At 43.3% G+C, this 25,185-nt stretch overlaps 1 protein-coding gene across 1 annotated transcript; it reads left to right on the top strand.

The window, feature by feature from the left end:
* The first annotated feature begins 2,050 nt into the window (after positions 1-2,050).
* LOC138885657 (uncharacterized) lies at positions 2,051-2,587 on the top strand. Its single transcript, XM_070166630.1, has one exon. It carries the CDS (start codon positions 2,051-2,053, stop codon positions 2,585-2,587), a length of 537 nt encoding a protein of 178 aa, XP_070022731.1.
* Positions 2,588-25,185: the final 22,598 nt, after the last annotated feature.

Consider the following 25,185-nt stretch of genomic DNA (forward strand, 5'->3'; position numbering starts at 1 on the left):
GTCAGTTTCCAGTACCAAAGGGAAAGAGTACAACAAATAGCAATTACAGGAACCGATGCCTTCTTACTTTTCGAATTGAGCTGATAAGAGTAAAGAGTCATCTAAATCCTATCAAGTTCCAAGATATTTTCAGGTACCTGAAGAGATGGATGCAACGAAGTAGATCACAGACAAACTAGAGCAAGTGGCCTTATTCGATGAGTTTTTGGACAGAAAATTTCACTTGGGGACAAGATTAAATCCTGAGCTCAAGTTAGGGTTTATAAATTTTATTAAAGCTAAAGTTAAATGTTTTGGGTGGTCGCACTCGGATATGACAGGTATACCATTGGAAGTGGAGGTCCACAAGCTAATTTTGGATCCAAACTTCCCACCAGTAAGACAAAAGAAATGCCCAATTGCTGAGGTCAGGAGCGTGTTTGTAAAAGAAGAGGTAACCCGATTACTCAACATTAGTTCAATCCGGGATGTAAATATCTAGAATGGTTATTCAAGGTAGTTGTAGTGCCAAACATGAATAAGAAGTTTAGAATGCGCATAGACTATAATGAGTTAAATAAGGCGTGCCCTAAAGACTCGTTCCCATTGCCAAATATAATGATTGATGCTACGGCCGGACACATGTTAATGAGTTTCCTTGACCCTTACTTCGGGTACAATCAAATCAATATGAACCCACAGGATCGAGAAAAAACTTCTTTCATAACAAACTTTGGTGCATATTGCTATAATGTGATGTCGTTTTGGCTTCAGAACGCCGGAGCCACTTACTAAAGGCTCGTTAACAAAATGTTTTAAAATCAGATAGGCAAAACAATGGAGGTGCATATTGATGACTTGTTAGTCAAGTCTTTGAATACATGAGATCACTTGAAACACCTCCAATAGACTTTCGACATCCGAATGAAGCATATTATGAAACTAAATCTGGAGAAATGCGCGTTCGGGGTTGGTTTTGATCAATTCTTGCGGTGAATCGAGGTAAATCTTGATAAAATCAAAGCTATTGAGGACATTCTAGGCCAACTGACAAGTGTGAAGGAAGTACACAAGCTGACTGGAAGATTGGCAGCTCAAAGCAGATTCATCTCGAAATCCTCTGAAAATGTGACATCACTTCTTTTCACTTTTGAAAAAGAAGAACAATTTCGAATAGACTCCGAAATTCCAACATGGCTTGAAAAACTTAAAAAGGTACCTATCAAGCCCCTGTTACTGTCAAAACCGAGGGAAGGCGAGCAGTTGTTAATACCTAGTAGTCTCAAAAGTAGTGGTTTGTGCTGTTTTAGTCCAAGACAAAGAAGGTACGCAATTTTTCCGTTTATTATGTTAGTAAAATATTGCCATGAGTTGTGACTCGCTATTCGCATCTCGAAAACTTGACCTTATCTCTCATAGTTGCCTCTCGAGAGCTTAGGCCTTATATTTAGTGCCACCCGATAGCCATTGTGACAAACTTTCCCTTGAGGAATGTCCTTGACAAGCCTGAGTTGTCAGGCCGTTTGGCTAAATGGGTAGTCAAAATTAGTGAGTTCGCCATTGAGTACAAACCTAGAACTGCGATCAAGTCACAAGTTTTGGCCGACTTTGTTGTCAATTTTAGTCTCGGATTAATGCCCTTGGCTGCTAAGGAAGCGGGTGTTAGTATCGAAAACAACATCGAGAGTTTGGACCTTGTTTACAGATTGAGCTTCCAATGTAAAAGGGTTCGGTCTCGAGATAGTTCTAGTCACGCCCTCGGGGAAAACCTTGAGGCAGGCCATTAAAACTATTCCATTAACTAATTATGAAGCCGAGTATGAGGCTTTAGTTGTAGGACTTGAACTGGTTTGGGGATTAGGCTTCGAGGTCATTGAAGTGAAATATGACTCCCTAGATGATAGTAAACCAAGTGTATTGGATTTTCGACACAAAGGAAGAAAGCATGCAACCGTATTTGAACAAGGTTCATGCATTGCTTGCACGATTCAAAGAATGGTAAATCATATACATTCCAAGGGAAGAAAATGTGGAAGTAGATGTATTGGCTAATTTAGGATCATCCACGGAGATGAAATTATCTAACTCTGGTACTGTCATTAAACTTCTACATTCAATAATGGACATGGACGGTTACTGCGAAGTCAATTCATCCAACTTAGTCTGGGACAAGACGAATGAGTTTGTCGAATACCTTCAGCATGGAAAATTACCCGAGGACCCGAAGGTGTCCCGGACACTAGGAACCAACGCAGCCTGTTACTACCTCGTAGACGGGTGGTTACACGGAAGATCATACCAAGGACCATTGACCCGGTGTTTAGGGGACTCGGAGGCGGACTACGTAAAGAGGGAAGTTCATAGAGGAATTTGCGGGAATCATTTTGGTGCAGATTCATTTGTTCTAAAATTGATCTGGGTAGGTTACTATTGGCCTCGGATGGAACATGACGCAAAGACGTTCATTCAAAAATGTGACAAATGTCAATGCCATGCACAGCTGGTACACCAACCAGCAAAACTCTTGCATTTGGTGTTGTCCCCATGGCCATTCATGAAATTGGGAATGGATACAATTGGTCCTCTACTACCGGATCCAGAAAGGTAAGATTTATTTTAGTTCTGACTGAATACTTCACTAAATGAATTGAAGCAGGTCCTTATCAAAATATCGGTAAGCACGAGTGGCCAACTTCATATGGGACCACATAATCTACCAATTCAAAATACCGAAGGAAATTGCCTACGATAATGGGCCACAGTTAATAGGTTCAAAAGTCACAAAATTTTTGAAAGATTTGAAAATCAAGAGGATTACATCTTCACCGTACCTTCCAAGTGCCAACTGGCAAGTGAAATCAACAAATAAGGTGATTATCCAGAAACATGAAAAGAATCTAGAAGCTGCTAAAGGCAAATGGCCTAAAGAGCTACCGGGTGTGCTAAGGGCATACCGTACAATGGCGAAGTCGAGCACGGGAGAAACACCTTTCTCTCTCGTGTATGGTGCGAAATATTTGATACCCATGGAAGTGGGGGAGCCGACTTTAAGGTATTCTCGAACAAATAAGGAAGCAAACAATGAAACGTTGCTGGTGAGACTGGACATACTCGACGAACACATGGAGTTGGCATATGTGACGATGGTGGCTCAAAATTAAATGATAGAAAGATTTTATAATCGCAGGGCCAGTCTCCGCTACTTCAAAGTAGGAGACTTGGTTTTGAGAAAGGTAACACAGAGTACTCGAAAATCAACACCGGGAAGCTGAAGGTCCTTACCGTATTTCAGCGATCACCGGTAAAAGGGTCATACGAGTTGGAAAATCAAGACGGAGCCAAATTACCCGGTAATTGGAACGTGACTCACCTCAAAAGGTAATTATTATTGATGGATGTTATCGATACAGAAAGTGTGTGTTGTACTCTTTCTTCCTTCGACCAATTTTTGTCTCAATTGGGTTTTTCTGGCAAGGTTTTTAACGAGGCAGCAACAAAAAGTATATTACAAAGGGAGCATCATCGGCAAAAAGAAAGACTTTTAGATATCAAGGCACTAAAGTTTTTCACATCGATGGCAAACATCTATGTGGATGGTTAAATAATCTTTGGTTCGATGGCGAGTTTTGCCTTACATCACTAAAAAGGGATTATTTAACCATTCACAAGTTGTTTCTGCCGATGAAGCAACACTTCCAATGTTCGAATTTGCATGCTTCGCATTCGAACACTGGAGAGGGGGAATAATATCTGATACGGCACCAGGAGTGCCACGAAAATCGAGATTGCGAGGACTGGGATCAATATTTTATCAGGACAGGGGACTACATGATCAGCCCTGTAGAAATAAGTTATAAAAGTTAGACACATGTATTGGCAGTTTTTACTTTAGAAAATGATTGCTTATTTACTTTTAAAGATAGAAGGAATACAATAAAGTCTTTTTATTTTTATCTTATTTCTTGTCCAAATGATAAGTTAATTTTATCGATTGAAAGTTAACAAAAACTTCCAATGCTTGTGCCGGAATGAATAGGAAACTTCCTTTTCAATAGCACCATAAACATAAGGGCCCTCTCTTATGAAACCCTCATAGTAAAGGGTTGCTTTCGGAAGAATTTATGCCCAAAATCAAAGGTTATTGGATGAAAATATACCCGATGCACCATTTAAGCAAAAATTCTTTATTTATTTATCAAGTACCAAACTAGGTGAGAGATTTGGCAGAATTACAAAGTACAAAAAAAAGGAAAAGAAGAGAAAAAGAAGTTATGCATCATTATCGCCAGAGCCCGAAGAGAGATATCACGACCCAAACTGGAGGGCCATGACTAGCACCCGACCATACTTGCCGAGCACTAATGTACATTTTATCTAACCTTCTTTATTATCTTTTAGGGTTGACGAGATCAATATAAATGGTAGACATGGATCATGGACAACAAACAATAAAATATGATGGCATGAACATACATAACATGGGATGACCAGACAATCAAGAAACTACATATAAGGTACAAGCTACCACGCTACCATGAAAGACAATACAATAAAAACCAGCTGATAAGGCATACCAAACTATACATGAGTCGACACCTGTCTATGATCCTCTAAATGAAATAAGTGCTGCAACATAGCCGGAACAGGGCGTCGACATACCCATAATGTCTATAACAAAACTGCATACCAAGACCACGGCAAGTCCGGAGAAGGGATCTCGCCAATCACTGCTGAACTAGACAACCTACTGTGGTGGGGGAGCTGCACCTGCCTGCCTATCAGGGCCTACAGCACGACATGCAACGTCCATCAACAAAAAGACATCAGTGCGAATAAAGTACTGAGTATGTAAGGCAGGGAACCATAAATACAAATAGTAATGTAAGTAGGGATAGAAAATATACAACCTGTAACATCTGAGTACCTCTGAGGGCTACTAACATGAAATGCATGATACATATATATAAATACGTAAACTTTTAAATCATACGCCTCTGTGGGCATCATCATCATCATATCGTACTCGGCCGTAATAGGCTCGGTAAAAAAAATTTACCCGGCCATCATAAGGCTCTAGTATCGTACCCGGCTACGTGGAGCTCGGTAAAACCCAACTGATCAGTGGTTTCACAATAGGTGTCGTACCCGGCCGACTATAGCGCGGCTTGGTAGAGTAAAATAGATACATATATATATATATAATGCATGCTCGACTCATGGAATCACATTCTAAACCTTTCGGAGTGACGTAAGGTCGGTATCCTCTGTACACGTTATTAGGACTAACTCTTCACTATGAACCTTATAAGAATCAGGAAGTACCAACTCAAATAAATTTGCCGAGGTTTGACGACTATAAATCATCACAGTGCAACCTCTATATACTCTTCTAGCAATCCCTGAATCTCCTATCGGAGTAGATATCGCAAGGGGTTTACTTATCAATTCAGGTTCAATGCCAAACTTATTAGCCACAAAGGGTGTAACATATGATAATGTAGATCCTGGATCAATCGGTGCATATACATCATAGGAAAACACAAACAATATACCTGTAACAACATCTGGAGATGACTCGAGATCCTGTCGACCTACTAGAGCATAGGCTCGATTTTAAGCACCACTCGAACTTGGCACTGCACCTCTACCTCTACCACGAACTGTCGACTGCTAAAAATCTCGTGCTGGAGGTCGAACTGATAAGGAAGAACCTGACACAGATCCAGTCGACTAAGTCATACCATAACCTCCTCTATTAGGACAATCCTGTATCATATGGCCAGGCTGTCTGCAAGAATAACACGCATCAGAACCTCGACGACACAGTCCAAAGTGGGCCTTGACGCACTAATCACAACATGGTGTTGGGGGTCTCGTCTGACTAGTATCCTTGTTATGTTGCGAGCCTGATGCCCACGAACTCTAACCTGGACCAGAATAGGTAAATCGATCATATCGAGGCCTCTAAATCTGTGGAGGAGCACTAGCTATAGGTGGCGCCGAACTCCTCGAAGACCAGGGCCTGACGCTGCCCCTGAAGTCATCAGAATACCCTAACAAATCTCGCCCTCTTATGCTGGCCCCTATCATGCTCCCTATCAGCCCTAGGGTCTGGGCATAAGCCTGAATATGGGAAATATCCATGCCATCCACCAAGGAGGCTGTCGTACACTCATTTATTAGATATGGTCCCAACCCGTTCACGAACAGATGCACCTTATCACTCATCTCGGCCACCATATGGGGAGCATACCTTGCCAAAGAATCAAACTGCATAATATACTCTCGCACACTCATATTACCTTGTCGAAGGTTCAAGAACTTATCAGCTCTAGCTCATCGTATCTCAACTGGCAAGTAGTGACGAAGAAAGGCCTCAGAAAATTCCTTCCACACATCTAGATTCATGAAGAAGGTAACAACCCTAGATGTCATGTAGCCTCCTGATTATAAATGTGACGCGCTACACATCCATAATCAAGACTCTACTAGAAACGGCTCATAGACAACCCCTAGGAAACACTTGCTCTGATACCAAGTTTGTCACGACCCAAACTGGAGGGTCATGACTAGCACCCGACCATACTTGCCGAGCACCAACGTACATTTTATCTAACCTTCTTTATTATCTTTTAGGGTTGACGAGATCAATATAAATGGTAGACATGGATCATGGACAACCAACAATAAAATATGATGGCATGAACATACATAACATGGGATGACCAGACAATCAAGAAACTACATATAAGGTACGAGCTACCACGCTACCATGAAAGACAATACAACAAAAACCAGCCGACAAGGCATACCAAACTATACATGAGTCGACACCTGTCTATGATACTCTAAATGAAATAAGTGCTGCAACATAGCCGGAACAGGGCGTCGACATACCCATAATGTCTATAACAAAACTGCATACCAAGACCACGGCAAGTCCGGAGAAGGGATCTCGTCAATCACTGCTGAACTGGACAACCTACTGTGGTGGGGGAGCTGCACCTGCCTGCCTATCAGGGCCTACAGCACGACATGCAGCGTCCATCAACAAAAAGACGTCAGTGCAAATAAAGTACTGAGTATGTAAGGCAGGGAACCATAAATACAAATAGTAATGTAAGTAGGGATAGAGAATATACAACCTGTAACATCTGAGTACCTCTGAGGGCTACTGACATAAAATGCATGATACATATATATAAATAGATAAACTTTTAAATCATACGCCTCTGTGGGCATCATCATCATCATATCGTACCCGGCCGTAATAGGCTCGGTAAAAAAATTTTACCCGGCCATCATAAGGCTCGGTAGTATCGTACCTGGCCACGTGGAGCTCGGTAAAACCCAACTAATCAGTGGTTGCACAATAGGTGTCGTACCCGGCCGACTATAGCGTGGCTTAGTAGAGTAAAATAGATACATATATATATATATATATAATGCATGCTCGACTCATGGAATCACATTCTAAACCTTTCGGAGTGACGTAAGGTCGGTATCCTCTGTACACGTTATTAGGACTAACTCTTCACTATGAACCTTATAAGAATCAGGAAGTACCAACAATATTGATAACATAAGAATAAGAGAAGCAACATTAACATCAATCGTTCCATAAGAGGGAAAACAATGTAAGTACTACTAGCTTCTAAGAGTAGAGTATCTTTGGAAGCTCGTTCATTACATTATGTACAATCAGAGTCGTGCAAAAGAAGGAAAGGGATAGCCTCACATACCTTGTATATACTGCCCCAATCTCAAGCTATGCAATTGTCACAACCCCTTAGTCTACAATAAGAGAAATGATACTATTGTTATCATCTAAGCGTCATAACTATTATGTATCGACCACAACCTATTTTACGATGAAACGGACAGCACCTCCCCTATATATATGACATCAAACAATTCAAAAAAATCACCAAATAGCCCAAATAACATCAATAATAATCATATTGAGCCTCCTAAAATAGTCCACGCACAACCTAATCACTTCATACATACGACGGCCACCGTAGTCGTGTCAAACGACCCGGAAATGTTATGAAGAACTATCAGCCCACAACCATAAATATATATGGAGTTTCTCCACCCCCTTCCATCCCCAAAACTCCACAAAACAGTAGTAAACCACGCAGCCCAACAGCAACACAAAACAGTCCACAAAACAGTCTGCTACAAGTGAATAACTCGAACTCACGGCTTCCGACCACCGTCCCGTGAGTTCTTACATGTATTGAACGAATTACCATAAATTCACATCAGAACAAAATGCATGAAAGAGGGAAGTAACTTACCTTACTTGTTGGATAACCCAACCCTTCCCTTGGTTCTTCAAACTCTAGGTTTTATCTTCAATTAGAACTTGAAAGAGAGGGAAAATCGATTAGGGTTTGTGTGGGATTTTTGGGGATGAGTTGCAGGGGTTTAATTTGGTTTTGAAGGTCTATAATAAGGGTGAAATAACTGAGTTTATAATCCCTTAAAAGTCCTCTCTTGGCCTACTTTGGTACTTTTACTTTTGTCCTCTCATTTTGGCAAGTAGGTGATGCATCTACTTGTCACCTACCAATCTGCGCGGACTTGCAAAAATACGAATATCTCTATACTTCAAGATCGTATTGACAAACAAGTTAATGAGTTGAAAACTAGACTCATATATCTTTAATTTGGTGGGTAGATCACCCCGTAATTCATTGTAAATTGGGAGAAAAAGCATAGATACATTTGACCTAATGTTTAAGTAAAATTATGAACCTAAGTTGCAACAACGTTTGTCGACTTTTATTTCATAAATTGTTTGACTTCAAGACTTATGATATGGATATTATATGATTCAAATACCTTAATACATGACCTTTTGAGTATATTAAGAACCTCTAGGTTTACCTGAAAATACGAGTTACAACATTCTTGATTTGTTTAACTTCCAATATTTGTTAATCACCCTTATACACCCTTGAATCACTTAAGACCAATAGGATTAACTTCTTATCACCTCAAAGGTAATTTCTTCTTGGATTTATGTTAACTAATATATGGCATGAACTTACGCGTGTGGTTATGGGTTGTAACACCCTTCCCCCCCCCCTTAGGAACATTTGTCCTCGAATGTAAGGGTTCATGGGGAGTTTAAATCATCGTGGATTCCGGCCAAGTTTCTCCCATAAATAGAGGACAAACTTGCAAGCAGTTAACTCAATGTATGGCCTTACAAGAGTATTTAAAGCATTATGGATATGTACATTATCTGCATATCGCCATTTTGTATTAAGGAAGAGTATTCTCAAGTTATTGCTTACCTCATAGAGCCATTTCACCTTCCAATGTATCATGTGTTCCACCAGCATCCTTGTTATCTTCATTCTGGAATAGGTACGGGTATTTAGACTTCATCTCCTCTTCTGCTTCCCATGTTATTTCTTCCATATTCTTGTTCCTCCACAATACTTTGATGGAAGCTACATCTTTTGTTCTCAGCTTGCGGACTTGTCGATCTAATATAGCCACTGGCACTTCTTCATATGATAGGTCCTCTGTAACCTGTACATCTTTGATAGGGACGACTCGAGAAGGGTCTCCAATACATTTCCTCAACATAGATACATGGAATACCGGGTGGACAAATTCCAATTCGGATGGCAATTCTAACTCATAAGCAACCTGTCCAATCCGTCGAAGAATTTTATACGGCCCGATATACCTTGGACTCAGCTTACCTTTCTTCCCAAAATGCATAATACCCTTCATTGGTGAGATCCTCAGGAAAACCCAATCACCAACCTCAAACTCCAGATCACGACGTCGGACATCGGAATAAGATTTTTGCCTGCTTCGTGCCGTCCTCAATCGCTCCTGTATCACTTTCACCTTCTCAATAGCTTAGTGAATCAAATTTGGCCCATATAATTCTGTTTCACCGACTTCGAACCATCCAACTGGTGATCTACATCTCCTCCCGTATAGTACCTCGTATGGGGCCATTTTAATACTGGAATGGTAGCTATTATTGTAGGCGAATTCTATGAGTGGAAGATGGCCATCCCAATTTCCCTAAAAATCTAGAACACATGCTCATAGCATATCTTCCAGTGTCTGAATGGTACGTTCAGCCTGTCTGTCAGTCTGCGAATGAAATGCAGTGCTGAGATTCACTTGTGTGCCTAAACCCTTCTGAAAAGACCTCCAAACATTAGCTTTAAATTGAGCTCCTCGGTCTAATATAATAGATACTGGCACACCATGAAGCCTAACAATCTCCTTGATATACAACTTCGCATAATCTTCAGCCGTGTAAGTTGTCTTAGCTGGCAGAAAATGGGAACATTTTGTAAGTCGATCAATTATCACCCAGATGGAGTCAAACTTATGATAAGAGCGAGGTAATCCAATAATGAAGTCCATATTAATCACCTCCCACTTCCAGGTCGGAATCTCTATATTTTGAAGCAATCCACCGGGTTTCTGATGTTCTATCTTTACTTGTTGACAATTGGGACACTGGGCTACAAATTCTGCAATAGACTTCTTCATATTATCCCACCAATACTGCTCCTTGACATCATGATACATCTTTGTCGAGCCGGGATGGATGGAATATCGGGATTGATGAATCTCATTCATAATCTTCTCTCGCAACCCTGCCACATTAGGCACACACAATCGGCTCTGGTATCTCAGTGCCCCATCTTTTCCGATCCCAAAAGCCATACTTTTACACTGTTGAATGCTTTCTCTTAATCGTACTAAGATAGGATCTTCATATTGTCGTGCTTTTACCTCGGCTACCAAAGATGATTCTGATGTATTCTGTACAGTAACACCTCCGTCATCAGAGTCTAACAATCTGATTCTCATATTGGCTAGCTGATGAAGCTCTTTAATCAACCCCCATCTACCTGCCTCAATATGTACTAAGCTTCCCATTGATTTACGGCTGAGAGCGTCTGCCACAACATTGGCTTTACCGGGATGATACAATATCTCGACGTCGTAGTCTTTCAATAATTCAAGCCACCTACGCTGCCTCAAATTCAACTCTTTCTGCTTGAAGATGTATTGTAAACTCTTGTGATCTGTGTAGATGTCAACATGGACGCCGTATAAGTAGTGTCGCCATATCTTCAAAGCATATATTACTGCAGCCAATTCCAAATCATGGGTTGGATAATTCTTTTCATGCTTCTTCAATTGTCTTGATGCATAAGCAATCACCTTCCCACGCTACATCAATACGCACCCCAAACCTATACCTGAGGCATCACAATATACCACATAACCTTCTGTTCTTTCAAGGAGAGTGAGCACTGGTGCGGATGTCAATCGATTCTTCAGCTCCTGAAAACTACGTTCACAAGTGTCATACCACTGGAACTTGGTAGATTTCTATGTTAACTTAGTCAATGGTGATGATATAGAGGAAACCCCTTCTACAAACCGCTTATAATATCCTGCTAGCCGTAGGAAGCTGTGGACTTCTGATGGTGTTGTAGGTCTCGGCCAATTCTTTACTGCATCGATCTTCTGAGTGTCGACACTAATACCCTCATCAGATATCACATGGCCAAGGAACGCTACTAAGTTCAGACAAAATTCACATTTGGAGAGCTTAGCATATAACTTACGATCCTGAAGCGTCTATAATACTATCCGCAAGTGGCCCGCATGTTCCGCCTCCGAACAAGAATATTCTAGAATGTCATCAATGAATACAATCACGAACACATCAAAATATGGCCTAAATACAGTATTCATGAGATCCATAAAAGTTGTTGGGGCATTTGTTAGCCCGATACATCACCAAGAACTCAAAGTGCCTGTATCTTGTCCGGAAGGCCGTCTTTGGAATATCCTTCTCCTTAACCCTCACCTGATGATACCCTGAACGTAAATCAATCTTGGAGAAATACTTGGCACCCTGGAGTTGGTCAAACAGGTCATCAATTCTTGGAAGTGGATACTTGTTCTTTATAGTAAACTTATTCAACTGTCGATAGTCGATACACATCCGTAACGACCCGTCTTTCTTCTGCACGAATAGGACTGGTGCACCCCAAGGTGAAGTGTTAGGCCTAATGAAGCCCTTATCCAGCAAGTGCTTCAACTGCACCTTCAACTCTCGCAACTCTACCGGGGCCATTTTGCATGGAGGGATAGAGATCGGTTGAGTGTTAGGCAACACATCAATGCTAAACTCAATCTCCCTTTCAGGAGGAAGGCCTAGGAGTTCATTTGGGAAAACATCTAGAAATTCGTTGACCATGGGGATTTATTGTAGAGTAGGTGGCTTCGCCTCCGAATCCCTAACGCGAACAAGATGATAAATGTAACTTTTGGAGATCATTTTTCTTGCCTTAAGATAGGAAATAAACCTACCTTTCGGTGTAGCAATGTTCCCTTTCCATTCAATGACGGGTTCACCAGGAAATTGAAACCTAACCATCTTCGTACGACAGTCAACATTTGCATAGCATGAGGCCAACCAGTCCATTCCCATTATCACATCAAAATCAACCATTTCCAACTCAAATAAATTTGCCGAGGTTTGACGACTATAAATCATCACAGTGCAACCTCTATATACTCTTCTAGCAATCCCTGAATCTCCTATCGGAGTAGATATCGCAAGGGGTTTACTTATCAATTCAGGTTCAATGCCAAACTTATTAGCCACAAAGGGTGTAACATATGATAATGTAGATCCTGGATCAATCGGTGCATATACATCATAGGAAAACACAAACAATATACCTGTAACAACATCTGGAGATGACTCGAGATCCTGTCGACCTACTAGAGCATAGGCTCGATTTTAAGCACCACTCGAACTTGGCACTGCACCTCTACCTCTACCACGAACTGTCGACTGCTAAAAATCTCGTGCTGGAGGTCGAACTGATAAGGAAGAACCTGACACAGATCCAGTCGACTAAGTCATACCATAACCTCCTCTATTAGGACAATCCTGTATCATATGGCCAGGCTGTCTGCAAGAATAACACGCATCAGAACCTCGACGACACAGTCCAAAGTGGGCCTTGACGCACTAATCACAACATGGTGTTGGGGGTCTCGTCTGACTAGTATCCTTGTTATGTTGCGAGCCTGATGCCCACGAACTCTAACCTGGACCAGAATAGGTAAATCGATCATATCGAGGCCTCTAAATCTGTGGAGGAGCACTAGCTATAGGTGGCGCCGAACTCCTCGAAGACCAGGGCCTGACGCTGCCCCTGAAGTCATCAGAATACCCTAACAAATCTCGCCCTCTTATGCTGGCCCCTATCATGCTCCCTATCAGCCCTAGGGTCTGGGCATAAGCCTGAATATGGGAAATATCCATGCCATCCACCAAGGAGGCTGTCGTACACTCATTTATTAGATATGGTCCCAACCCGTTCACGAACAGATGCACCTTATCACTCATCTCGGCCACCATATGGGGAGCATACCTTGCCAAAGAATCAAACTGCATAATATACTCTCGCACACTCATATTACCTTGTCAAAGGTTCAAGAACTTATCAGCTCTAGCTCATCGTATCTCAACTGGCAAGTAGTGACGAAGAAAGGCCTCAGAAAATTCCTTCCACACATCTAGATTCATGAAGAAGGTAACAACCCTAGATGTCATGTAGCCTCCTGATTATAAATGTGACGCGCTACACATCCATAATCAAGACTCTACTAGAAACGGCTCATAGACAACCCCTAGGAAACACTTGCTCTGATACCAAGTTTGTTACGACCCAAACTGGAGGGTCATGACTAGCACCCGACCATACTTGCCGAGCACCAACGTACATTTTATCTAACCTTCTTTATTATCTTTTAGGGTTGACGAGATCAATATAAATGGTAGACATGGATCATGGACAACCAACAATAAAATATGATGGCATGAACATACATAACATGGGATGACCAGACAATCAAGAAACTACATATAAGGTACGAGCTACCACGCTACCATGAAAGACAATACAACAAAAACCAGCCGACAAGGCATACCAAACTATACATGAGTCGACACCTGTCTATGATACTCTAAATGAAATAAGTGCTGCAACATAGCCGGAACAGGGCGTCGACATACCCATAATGTCTATAACAAAACTGCATACCAAGACCACGGCAAGTCCGGAGAAGGGATCTCGTCAATCACTGCTGAACTGGACAACCTACTGTTGTGGGGGAGCTGCACCTGCCTGCCTATCAGGGCCTACAGCACGACATGCAGCGTCCATCAACAAAAAGACGTCAGTGCAAATAAAGTACTGAGTATGTAAGGCAGGGAACCATAAATACAAATAGTAATGTAAGTAGGGATAGAGAATATACAACCTGTAACATCTGAGTACCTCTGAGGGCTACTGACATGAAATGCATGATACATATATATAAATAGATAAACTTTTAAATCATACGCCTCTGTGGGCATCATCATCATCATATCGTACCCGGCCGTAATAGGCTCAGTAAAAAAAATTTACCCGGCCATCATAAGGCTCGGTAGTATCGTACCTGGCCACGTGGAGCTCGGTAAAACCCAACTAATCAGTGGTTGCACAATAGGTGTCGTACCCGGCCGACTATAGCGTGGCTTAGTAGAGTAAAATAGATACATATATATATATATATAATGCATGCTCGACTCATGGAATCACATTCTAAACCTTTCGGAGTGACGTAAGGTCGGTATCCTCTGTACACGTTATTAGGACTAACTCTTCACTATGAACCTTATAAGAATCAGGAAGTACCAACAACATTGATAACATAAGAATAAGAGAAGCAACATTAACATCAATCGTTCCATAAGAGGGAAAACAATGTAAGTACTACTAGCTTCTAAGAGTAGAGTATCTTTGGAAGCTCGTTCATTACATTATGTACAATCAGAGTCGTGCAAAAGAAGGAAAGGGATAGCCTCACATACCTTGTATATACTGCCCCAATCTCAAGCTATGCAATTGTCACAACCCCTTAGTCTACAATAAGAGAAATGATACTATTGTTATCATCTAAGCGTCATAACTATTATGTATCGACCACAACCTATTTTACGATGAAACGGACAGCACCTCCCCTATATATATGACATCAAACAATTCAAAACAATCACCAAATAGCCCAAATAACATCAATAATAATCATATTGAGCCTCCTAAAATAGTCCACGCACAACCTAATCACTTCATACATACGACGGCCACCGTAGTCGTGTCAAACGACCCGGAAATGTTATGAAGAACTATCAGCCCACAACCATAAATATATATGGAGTTTCTCCACCCCCTTCCATCCCCAAAACTCCACAAAACAGTAGTAAACCACGCAGCCCAACAGCAACACAAAACAGTCCACAAAACAGTCTGCTACAAGTGAATAACTCGAACTCACGGCTTCCGACCACCGTCCCGTGAGTTCTTACATGTATTGAACGAATTACCATAAATTCACATCAGAACAAAATGCATGAAAGAGGGAAGTAACTTACCTTACTTGTTGGATAACCCAACCCTTCCCTTGGTTCTTCAAACTCTAGGTTTTATCTTCAATTAGAACTTGAAAGAGAGGGAAAATCGATTAGGGTTTGTGTGGGATTTTTGGGGATGAGTTGCAGGGGTTTAATTTGGTTTTGAAGGTCTATAATAAGGGTGAAATAACTGAGTTTATAATCCCTTAAAAGTCCTCTCTTGGCCTACTTTGGTACTTTTACTTTTGTCCTCTCATTTTGGCAAGTAGGTGATGCATCTACTTGTCACCTACCAATCTGCGCGGACTTGCAAAAATACGAATATCTCTATACTTCAAGATCGTATTGACAAACAAGTTAATGAGTTGAAAACTAGACTCATATATCTTTAATTTGGTGGGTAGATCACCCCGTAATTCATTGTAAATTGGGAGAAAAAGCATAGATACATTTGACCTAATGTTTAAGTAAAATTATGAACCTAAGTTGCAACAACGTTTGTCGACTTTTATTTCATAAATTGTTTGACTTCAAGACTTATGATACGGATATTATATGATTCAAATACCTTAATACATGACCTTTTGAGTATATTAAGAACCTCTAGGTTTACCTGAAAATACGAGTTACAACATTCTTGATTTGTTTAACTTCCAATACTTGTTAATCACCCTTATACACCCTTGTATCACTTAAGACCAATAGGATTAACTTATTATCATCTCAAAGGTAATTCCTTCTTGGATTTATGGTGACTAATATACATGAGCTAACGCGTGTGGATATAGGTTGTAATAGGAGAGAAGGATCTATGTTTCCACCGGCAGAGGAAGGCGAATCCACTACCGGTTCGAGGCCTTCATCTTCTTCAATCTCCCCTTCATTTCCCTAGTACTCAGAACCAGTACTCGAGGAGTCATTTGCAGTGGGCCGAGCGGGAATATTTTCAGGAGCAGTTAGCTCTAGTTCTCAGGCCTTGACGATACAATCATCAATATCGACAATGCCCTCTTTTGCCTCTTCCAAGGTTTTCCTTCTCATATGATATATAGAGTAAGTCTTCTCAAGTACGAGGGAATCCTCTTGGTCCTGGAGCGTTTCTTGAAGTCTATCAATTTTGTCTTGAAGGTCGTCCCTTTCGAATCTCATGGCGTTAAGGCGACAGTCGAGCTCAGCATTTGTATTTGTGTGAATTCAATTCTGATCCATAGCCCTCTTGAGCCTCTCTTCCATTCAGGCCCTCTTATCCTCGTCAACATTGGCCTCTTCGGTCTTAGAGATTAAGTTTGTCTTCTTTGATCTGCTCCTCGAAGTAGACTCGCGCTCGGCAGCATCAAGCACATCATCATAGAGCTCGACCCACTTAGCCTGAGCCTCTTGAAGTTGTTCGTATAATTGAGAAGCTTCTTAGCTGTGAGCCATTTTATCTTTTTTTCTTTGCTACAACCGGGCCTCAAGCTCACCCATTTCAGCAGCTTTTGCTTCCAACACCAGAAGGTGTGCATCAAGTTGGTTTCTTTAGGTCAAAAGTTGATCCTGCTTGAAAATGAGTCCTTGCTTATCTAGGATCAACCTTCAGGCCTTCAGAAATAAGAAAGTTGTTCTGTAAAAAAGAATATTAAAGTTATGATTTCCATTTAAGCATGCAAGTAGAAAAGAAGATACGAATGAAACTAGTACGGTACCTACGCCGCGCTATGCATGGCATTATTCATCAGACAGTCCCCGAAAAGGGAGAACATTTTCTTCCAATCTTCTTTTGAAGCCAATAGGTTCAGATTATTCGCAAGCTCCACTGGCTTGCACAAAAGATGCCACTCTTTCAAAATTGAAAGAGTGGAACTTCTCCTACCATGAGGGTATGTGGAAGGGGTTGAATAATCACGCCCCAAATTCTTGTGGTTAGGAGACCGAGAAGGAGAAGCATCCTTTTCTCGATCAATTGTTGCCGGTGGAGATTATGCAATTGGTGATGGTGGCAATGGAGCAACATGTGTCTATAGGCGTGAAGTTGTTGGTGTGGAAAGACGAGAAGCAGTTACGGCACGAGCAGTGCTGGTTTTTATTTGCTCGGTGATCAAAGGCAAAAGAGGCCCATGGTCCGAACTCCTTGGACCAGAAACAACAATAGGGGCAGGGAAAATAGAATCAACATTCTCTACTAGGTCCATCTCATCCCAAAGTGCTTGGTTTTCTTCTTCAGCCAGGTTTTGGAGAACCCCCAGCTAACCATCCCATTGAGTTGATGAAGATCATTGCCTCCTTTGAAGGGAAGCCTTTCCATCACTAGTTTCCCATTCATCAACGAGGACCACTGTGGCCGGTTCGGACCTTATTTTCTTGGCCTTTTTCTCTTGAATCCCAGTCAAGGAGGGACATTTTCACTTTGGTTTCTTGTCCTTGGGCTGAGGACTCTGAGAGGAGGCACCCTTACCGGAAGTAGATCCATGAGCTTTTCTTCGAGCAAAGGCACCTTACAACACCCTTCTAGCCTCCTGGGGGTGTCCTAAAAAATTGATTTCTGGGCAAACGACAGAGCCCCTTGGAAGTCTCGAATTAAGCAAAAAGTGGAGCAAGAAACTTTTTCATGAGATTACTTGTGTTCGTACAAATATAAAAAGAAGAACGATTGCGTTTACTATATTTTTTGGCTTTCCACCCTCATTTGGGAGACATCTCCTTCCATCCGCGGGATTTTGGAGTCATGATTTCCATAATTTTTGAACCCACTGGTCCAGGCCTTGAACCCGTGGTGGTTCCCATAGGGTAGCTGAAACTAAAGGGAACAAGAAAATCAGCAGTAACGGAGATCAATTTTTCAAGAAGCAAGGAAGTGAATTATAAAATAACTTAAGAAAGTGATTCCACGACTAAGAAAAAGATGGAGTTGTGGCCAAGATGATCTTTATATGCGGCGAAATCAGAGGACTTGATTTCTCGCTTTCAAGTCATTTCGCAAGAATGCCTCAAGACCCTGAGGACAGGAAGCCACAGCTGAGTTCTCGACCTCGGGGCTCATCGAGGCCCGACCCAGAGAAGGCGGAGATCGAAGCCAGGAAAGAGGCGGAAGCTCCCAAGGCACACGGCTGAGTCTGACAGGGCCGGTCTATCCAGAGCCTATGCTGAGGCATCGCATCAAGCCATCCCATCTCCATACTTTGTAATTAATGTCCACGTACTTGTAGCCGAGTTCCCCTCCAACTGTTATTCCATTCCCGACTATCCCTGATAGCCCGAGCTTGACCCCGACGTCAACCCTGAGGTCCCCCCCGACCAAACCTACACCCGGGCGGTAGGCCCTTCGGTTCGATTACTATCTCATTTTAGCTCGCATTCCATTATTAAACTCCATATTTTTAGCATCAACTGCTCTAACAACTAGCTTGGGAATAGATCACGTATTTTTAGAATCCCATTCAAATTTAATTCTTGTTACAAATTTTACGGTAAACAGTTTGGCGCCCACTGTGGGGGTAAAAATAATAGTGATTATTTTCTTGCTGTTTCATTGCACCAACGCACATTATCTTTCACACCTTTTCTTGTCCAAGATCCTTTGATTTCAAGTTAGAATGTATTGCTTTGTAAACAGAGTCAAGAATGGCTACCCCAAAAATCACGACGGGAGTGGTGAGGTTGTTCTAGTGGTTAGCACGATGCCGCGGAACACCGATAACACATCTAGGCCGATTCCAGCGGACGCGGATTTGTGAGGCGCACAGCAGGTCGATGAGGCCTCGCGCACTGATGGGAGCATTCAGCATATTAACCAACAGGAAGCCCAACAAACCCCGGCTCGGGAAACACAGCAATTGGCTATCGCTCAACTGCAGAGCCATCCGAAGACTCCCAGCACAGTAGCGCCAGAAATAGCTCCCTACACCGAATGAGTACCTGAAAGATCAGGTAACGAATCGATAACAGACCCTGCCATAATGAAGATGCTCGGGGATCTCTCCAAAAAGATCGAGTCAGGTTCTTGGAGGTTCATGCAATAGTTGTCCCCCGAGGAAGTGGTCCTGGTACCCGCTTCACGGAAATCCATAACGCCGGAACTCCCTAGGTGCGATAGGACCTCGGATACTGACAAACACACCACTGCTTACACATTCGCAGAAAAAGATAGCAACCTTCAAGATGATGAGTTTGAGCCCGTCTCGTTGAAGAAACTCGGGGAAACACTCTCGAAAGAAACCATGATGTGGCGCTGCAGCATAGCGCCTGACCTCACAAACTCGCTTACCATACTAGCAGATCCATCCATAGGAGCACACATTGATTCCATCGAAGTAGTAACGGAAGAGCCCGACACATCTTAGGCCAAACAAAAAGAGAGTGAAACAACACAGGAAGTTGCACCTCATTCCCTGATAAGACGAAAGGGATCGCTCCCGATTTCGGATGACTGGGCAACCTAGGCCTTCGCCCGAAGTTTAAATGAAGTGTGCCCGACAACACTAGGTCATTTGAAATGAAGCTTAATTAGATACCTAGCCGAGACCTGGTCTGATTCCCGTACCCAGCACCGGTAACTAATTAGGGCCATGAACAACCATTCGGGAGTCTCTACGGTCCCGGTATACCCAAGTAGGCTCCCAGCAAAGAAACTAATGCCAAACAGATGGAGTTACCATCCATGCTCCACGAATGGGCGAGCCCGTCCACGGGGTCAAATCACTGTCGAGTACCATCGAGCGGTCAAGATCGAGTCCAGCCCCAAGGGAGAAAGGCAATTGGGAAAGATGAAGCGAACAAGCCACGACGTATTACCACAATAGTGAAGGAGCAGCGACACCCTCCGAGGACTCATAAAATGGAGACTGAAAATGTTCGCCATCAGGGAAAAACGGGTCCAGGGAAATATTCAGGAGGACACCCTTACATCAAGGGAAAAGGGCACCGAGACTCCGCATCGGCATCACACTAACACAATGGTAACCCATTCCCTCATTTGATCTATTTCAAATAAAACATGTGTTCATGAATTCAGGTGGTTCGATCATATACAACAACAATGTCGGACCAAAGTCAATGGGGCAATCCGGACTAATGGACCAAATCGCTCCCGCATCCTGAATCCCTAGCAAATTCCAAATGACAAATTGCCATAAAGACCATTCTCTTGATACAGCCCGTCTGAGCTCGGGCCGGGATGTCGAGCTCTGTACCATCGAAGGAGGCGTAAAACACAGACGTCTTATTCAGATGACCACCGGCATGCCACCCGGGGACAGTGTCATCCCAATTTATCCAAAAGAATGAAATCCCGCGCAAAGGGTAGAACTAAAATAAGTCGATAGAGAGAAATATGAAACGAAAGGAAATTCTTCACCATATGGCGCATCGCCGGCATCAATGCCCCACCCTCGGAAGGATCAAAGGGTAAGCAAACCACATCTTCGGCCAAGCCTGATAAGACACAACGCAGGGCTGTATCGGGGCCCGCACCTCGAAAGGGTAGGAACATACCAAATCTCAAAACGTCGCCTACACATCCCGCGGTGAGGAAGAACTGCTTTACTCCCTTGTTATTTTTTCACTAACCTGTGTATAGACAAGTGGCCAGGACATTCGGAAGTTCAAACTCTACCCGGAGATCCCTAGGCTCTAAAAAGGGAACCGCCATGCTCTTTCCCCTCAATCGGACTTCCTCCCCGCAGAGGGCCTCGTCAACAAGATTATTAGCGGAGCAACCTACCCCCCAGAGGAGGATCCGATAAGGTCGCAGGCCTTCTTCTACAGTCCAACGACAAGTGGTGATCTTCTTCTAAGGGCACCATCCTCTCGGGAGGACCGGGAAACGGTAGACTAAGTCTCACTAAGGAATTATATACCGGATCGAATGGTTAAAAAAGTCGAACACACGCGAGCCGAGCTTACGACAATGAAACAATGTATGTCTACACCAAACAATAAAAGGATATCTTTTCAGCATCTTATTCTCCAAACAAGGAAATCTTAAGTATACCCCTGACAGGGGCCTCTCCACCAAACAAACCTGAGATACTCAGAGACTTAGCGTCAGTAATTCAACACTCGTACGACCCCAAGGTCGGAACTCCGGGCTCATAAAGCCCCCTCAAGGAAACTTCGTGCTCACGAGAAGTGGTTTTCAAGCTTAAACAAACTCGATGACTCGGAGATTGTCATTTATCATCATGTGCTGGAAACTCGAAACTGTAAGACCCCTAGCTGGCAGACTCGGCGTAACTAGATCTATTCTACATTACAACAAAAACTATAAGACCTCAACAAGCATGACAAACTGTAAGACCTCAACATACATGACAAACTGTAAGACCTTAATAGGCATGACAAAATGTAAGATCTCAACAGGCATGAAAATCCCGAAGTTCAGGCTATACGTCACATTTGTAAAAGTCCCGAAAGGGCATACCCTCGGTATAGACACCTAAGCTATCACTCTGGATCAAAAATAGATCCGGCCAAATTCATATGATTACGGTCAAAATGGTTGATACATCCAAACTAACGCGGCTCGGGGATGCTTGACGGTCGCTAAACAAAAATCGTAGGCCACTATTTCTAATATACTTCGAAAAAAAATGGTTAAAACAGGCTTCCCTCAACAAGCAAAAATGAGCGCCGGCCATGTCAGCTCCAAATCACAAGGCTTCAACCTGCTCAGCCTACGAGCTATGAACCTTCCTAGGGGCTCAAAATATAGCCGATAACAACTTGAAATCGAGGTTCTTCCATAACCGATGATGGGTCAGGCAAAACTATTTCCAAAGACCTTAACGAGCAGAAAACAAAGCCTACAAAAAGCCCACGGGCAAAACATCATAAAAGCCATTGTCGCCATCTAAACAAGCCTCCAGGCCGTACACTAAAAGGTCTCTACGACCAAACAGTGTAAGAGCCATTGTCGCCAGCTTGAAAATTGACAACTTGAGGATAAAATAAGCTTGAATCATAACCCGATTCGGAGACCGGATCCAAAATAGTTAACTATGCAAGCCTCCGGGGCACATATTAAAAGGTCTCAATGACTAAAACAGCGTAAGAGGTACTATCACCGGTCTGAGAATCAAAAGCACTTAAGGGTCAATTGAAGCTCGAGTCTCAACGCGACTCGGAGACCGAACCCGAAATAGGTAAACTGCAATATGCCTAACGGCACGGCATAAATGCTACTATCGCCGGTCGAGTGAGCTTTTGAGACACGTGCCTGTAAGGTCACTTCGACCCGAAACACAAAAGGCTACCATTCTCCGCCCATGCAGGCAGGAAAGAACATAAGGGTCAATTAATGCTCGAATCGCAATGCGACTCGGAGACTGGACCTAAAATTGTTGAAACAACAAAACGCTCGAGGGCAAGAAATGAAGGCCACCATTGTCCGACATGCAGGTAGGAAAGAACTTGAGGGCCGATTGAAGCTCAAATCACAATGTGACTCGGAGACTAGACCCAAAATAGTCGAAACGGCAAATGCCCAAGGGCAAGGAATAAGAGCAATTACTACCTGCCCACATGGGCATAGAAGCTTTAAAGGCAGGCAAGCTCGAGTCAAGACCTGACTCGGAGACTGAGCCTAAACAGCTGGGCAAAACACGGAGGCCTCGACTCCTACTCTCGTCAAGGATCGCACTAATAAGCCTCCTGGCCTGCCCGATAAGTTTCGGACCTACAAGGATCCCGCCAAACTCCGAAACCAGCCCCCCTGGTCAAAAGTAATATAGAAAGAGATGCAGAAGAAATAAAGCTTCAAGTCTCCTCTTATCTTACATACGCAGAAAAGGTGCACTCTCCATCTATAAACATGCTCTACAAATATCAAATACAAAGTGGGAAAACGGCGAAATCTACAAGGGCTACAGCTTGCCGAATTTGCTCTTTGTGTCGTCAGCAAGAAGTGACCGCGCGTCACGCTCATCCGCCCTTACTCAAGCCAATTCCTCCAAGAAAACGAAGCCCCTTGCACCGATCTTATCGAGTTCCTCTCTTTGGGATCTGCAATGAACATATTCCTTGATCCTCTTCTCCCGATTGAGGGCTCGCTTCAGCTTGGCTTGAGCATTAGCAGCATCCTTCATACGAACCGCCACCTCCTGATCGGCCTTGGTTCGGCTTAGTGCCGCTTCAGCCCGGGCATCAATTATCTTAGCCCTGATCTTCGAGAGATCATATTCAAGTTTAGTGATCATATTCGCTTGGACTTTGGCATTGTCACGAGCCAAGCGGGGTTGGGCTTCGAAGGCAGGGACCTCCGACGAGGCGCCTATCTCCTCTAAAGTCTGAGCTTGCACTTGAGCCCCTAGCTCACCACAAGCAGTTCTGACGCAATCGATGTCGCCCTTGAGGTACTCTGAAGCCTCCGTCTTTTTCTGCAGCTGATACAACAAAGAGAGGGTTGATCCTAAGGGCCAAAGGGAGCAAAGAACGAGCTGCAAAAAGTTACCTTCTCCATAAAATAGCTCTCATAATTCGAGCTCGGGTACGCCTCATATCGCCAATGCAGCAACTCAACCTCCTTGTCCTTGCTAAGGAGCCTAAGGGACTTGCCCTCGTCTAGAATTTTCTAAAGTGTAGCCCCTTGATAGAGCAGCTCAGACATAATCCTATCATAGGCCTACATAAGGAAAGCTCAATAAAGGGAGGAGGACACGGAATACAGGAAAATTGCGCCTAAACTCACCACAGAGTAAAGCCAACGGACTTCCTCGAAGTCAAAACACACTCCTGTTGATCCTGCCTCTTCGGCCCCAGAAGAGCCGGCTTCGAGCAAAGCATATTCACTCGGAGGGACCGCCGCCCGGGAATCAAATATTCCGGGAGAAGCAGACTCGGACGATGCCCTCTCCGCGAAGACATGGGCCCGTTCGACGAAACTAAAAGCTCTACTACACTGTGGGTGCCAATCCCTTTTATCACCGTTGTCCCTCGGCTCGGAGGCCAACACCTCTTCCTCCCCTTCGGAAGAGCACTACGTCATCCCGAAGAACCGCCCGATACCTGCGAACGGCAAAGCCAGTATAAAAGAAAGGAGAGAAATGTTACCTCAAATATACGAAGGCCAAGGCAAAGGCAGCGTGCGTGCATACCTTGGTATTTCACTCCCCATCTGGCACGAAATACAGCTCGCCACCAATGCTCATCGCAGGTCGAATGGGTCACCAGCCTCCGGACCCAGCCGGGCAGGTCAAGGACTTCGCCCGGCGTCCATGAATTACTGTAACAAGAGATAAAACACTATTATTCAACTAATATTTGCTATAGTCAAAAGTCTGGAAAAGCACTAGACGCTTCGGTCACGTGCATAATTCGACCCTTCGGGAAATGGCAAAAGCTCCATAGGGATAATGTCGACCGTCCGGACCCAAATAAACCAACTGGCCCACTCTCGATCCCCGTCCTCTTCGTCATCAACTACAAAGGGCGTGGACGAATGGCACTTCAGGGTCAGCAGGCCCTGGTGATGAAAGGGTCGGTATAGCCTGACAAGATAGTTAAGCGTTAGTTCAAGCCCAGCCTTCTCCGTAAAGAACCTCATCATCAGCATCACTCGCCAAAACGACGGATGTATCTGCGCCAAAGTAACCCGATACTTCAAGCAAAAATCAAGCACAACCCTATCAAGGGTTGTGCGAAAGAATATAGGTATACGCTCAAGAAACCATTAGTAAAGTCCGTAATACTCTCATTCGGGGAAAGCACCTGTAGCACTATCCCCTCGCCCCATCTGTAGTATCTCCTCA

The sequence above is a fragment of the Nicotiana sylvestris genome, chromosome 2 (genome assembly GCF_000393655.2).
Source record: "Nicotiana sylvestris chromosome 2, ASM39365v2, whole genome shotgun sequence".
NCBI classification, from domain to species: Eukaryota; Viridiplantae; Streptophyta; class Magnoliopsida; order Solanales; family Solanaceae; genus Nicotiana; species Nicotiana sylvestris.